The 2,194-nt window shown below is 41.0% G+C and overlaps 1 protein-coding gene across 1 annotated transcript; it reads left to right on the top strand.

Moving 5' to 3' along the window:
* Positions 1-6: 6 nt before the first annotated feature.
* LOC107097126 (calcium uniporter protein, mitochondrial-like) lies at positions 7-2,194 on the top strand. The gene is made up of 3 exons (XM_015394143.1): positions 7-51; positions 280-396; positions 2,026-2,194. The coding sequence occupies exons 1-3, from the start codon at positions 16-18 to the stop codon at positions 2,104-2,106; spliced, it is 234 nt and encodes a 77-aa protein (XP_015249629.1). The 5' UTR covers positions 7-15; the 3' UTR covers positions 2,107-2,194.

Raw genomic sequence — 2,194 nt, 5'->3', positions numbered from 1 at the left:
ACTTATGGCACTGCGATGGCGATGTATGCCTACTTCGTGCTTACTCGTCAGGTAAGACAGGAGAATATGGAATAAAGTAAGCTTCTTAATGGACTAAAATGTAAAGCTTTGCATGTACGTTTTTGGGTAAAGAAAAGCTGCTTTTATAGCTGTTGTCTGTATTGAGCCTTCGTGAATAACCGCAAATGTTTAGCTCTATTCACAGCAGAGCTTGGAGGACATCTGATAAACTGGTTCCTGTTACAAAGTGCTCCATCTTTGTCTTCCTTTAACCTGCAGGAGTATGTCTATCCTGATGCAAGAGATAGACAGTATCTGCTGTTCTTCCACAAGGGCGTGAAGAGGACACGCTTTGACATTGAGAAGTATAACAAGCTGAAGGATGATATTGCTGAGGTATGAGGATTTAGGCTCTTTGTGACGTGTTGCAGAAGTAATCTGAACTGTCTTGAATGTTTGTGTTCCTGATATATTGAGCAGAATTTATATTAGGTAGAGTGATGTTGGGATTATAGGCACATATAAAACATATAAATGCAGGGATTTGTTCTGTAGAGTACTGAAATCAAAATGGGTCCAATAGCATCTTTTAAGGAATTCGATTCTTAATGTCTCACCGGTCTGTAAAAGTAAAAATAAAATGGAAAATGTTTGTTTTTCTTGATGGAATTCCCATACTAGTGTTTAGATATTGTCTCTCCTTCCTCCTTGATTTTGCTTTCTCCCTTCCTTTCTTTTACCCTTCCTTCCTTTTTTGACGTAAGCCTCATTTCCACTTCCCTCTGAAAACCGATCCGTGCCGAGCTTGGATCAGTTAACAGTGCAGAGCTCTGTTCCGTTTACACACCAAGCTAGCACGGTTCCTCGTGTCCTAATGACAATCTATGGTACTACTGCTCTCTAGAGGTAAAGAAGCAAACCAATATGGCAGCACCCGTAACATGCAGGAAGATTGCGAAAAGTCAGGCGAAGAAGAATGAATGTCTGAAATTTAATGATTACAGAGGCTGACTATAAGGAGATGACGCTGTCTGCTCATGCGCTCTTTGTTATCAGAGAACCACAGCAGAACCGAACCGTGCCGAGCCCTACTGATGAACTAGTACCATGTTAGCTCGGTCCGGTTCAGTTCTGCGTACCATTTATAGTCTACAGTTATCTTTGTCATCATGCTCGGACCGATCTCGCCACGGTTTTAAAATGGTAGTGTAAATGGGGCTATAGAGAAACCTTCTTTCTTTCATCTCCACCTTGAGTCCTTAATTCCTTCTTTTCTTTGTTGCTGATGTTCTGTCTTTATTTCTATATGTACCGTTTCTTCTAATACATTATGTGCCCTTCCTCTTTTTCTTTCTAATGTCCTTCTTCCTTAATTTCTCTTATTTTTTCTCCATTCTTATCCTTTCATGTCCTTTATATTTTCTCTATTCCTAATTTAATCTTTTTCCAGTCCTTCCTTGTTTCCATCCTTCCACCCTCCATTCCAAATGTCCTTCTTTCTTCTCTTTGACCCTCTCACCTCCTCTGTGGTCCCGTCATCTTTCTTTTCTATCTGGTGCGCTACCCCAGTTATTTTGTTTGGCATTTAGCTTGTCACCCTCCTCTTGACTTTCCCTTTTTCACTTTTTTTGCTCTCTTACCTTTCTCATTGTCTTTCTACTTTTCTTTCCCTCCTTTCTATTGTCCTTTTAACTTTCTTTCAGTCTTTTTTTTTTCTCTTGCAGGTTCCATAAGCAAAGCCTGTTTTATGTTTTAGAGATGCTATAAGTAGTGAAGTTTGCAGAACTTTGTGCCGTTTTGCAAAATGAGCAGCCATGAATTGGGCTGATGGATCCAATATGGTGTCTGAGGAACATGCATCAGCAGGCATTAGTGGGAAACGCATACCAACTTTGTGGCGGTTTTAGATTAATTTGCTCTGAACATTTTTCCATTGGTTTTGTAAAAGTAGTTGTTTAAATGAGATGTTTTCTTCCTGCTCCCTTAACATTTGTCTTATTTCTACTCCTTATTCTCTCTGTTCAGGTGGAACTAGACCTGAAGCGCCTACGGGATCCTCTGCAGCTTCAGCTCCCGATTCAGCAGCTGCCTGCCGATAAGAATTGATGGCTAGCGTGACTCCTATCCTCTCTAATTTCCTGCAACCGACCTTCTTTCTTCCTCCTCCCTGCTGCCGTCTGAACCCCCTCCCCTT

This window comes from Cyprinodon variegatus, unplaced genomic scaffold, assembly GCF_000732505.1.
Source record: "Cyprinodon variegatus isolate N-32 unplaced genomic scaffold, C_variegatus-1.0 Scaffold674, whole genome shotgun sequence".
In the NCBI taxonomy this organism is placed as follows: Eukaryota; Metazoa; Chordata; class Actinopteri; order Cyprinodontiformes; family Cyprinodontidae; genus Cyprinodon; species Cyprinodon variegatus.
Note: the sequence above shows the minus strand (reverse complement) of the source record. Positions and strands in the feature narration are given on the sequence as shown.

Excerpts from the sequence above, each read along its gene's own strand:
- LOC107097126 (XM_015394143.1), top strand. The coding sequence starts at position 16 with ATGGCGATGTATGCCTACTTCGTGCTTACTCGTCAG. Across the intron at positions 52-279 it reads ACTTCGTGCTTACTCGTCAG|GAGTATGTCTATCCTGATGC; the intron begins GTAAGACAGGAG and ends TTTAACCTGCAG. Across the intron at positions 397-2,025 it reads TGAAGGATGATATTGCTGAG|GTGGAACTAGACCTGAAGCG; the intron begins GTATGAGGATTT and ends CTCTCTGTTCAG.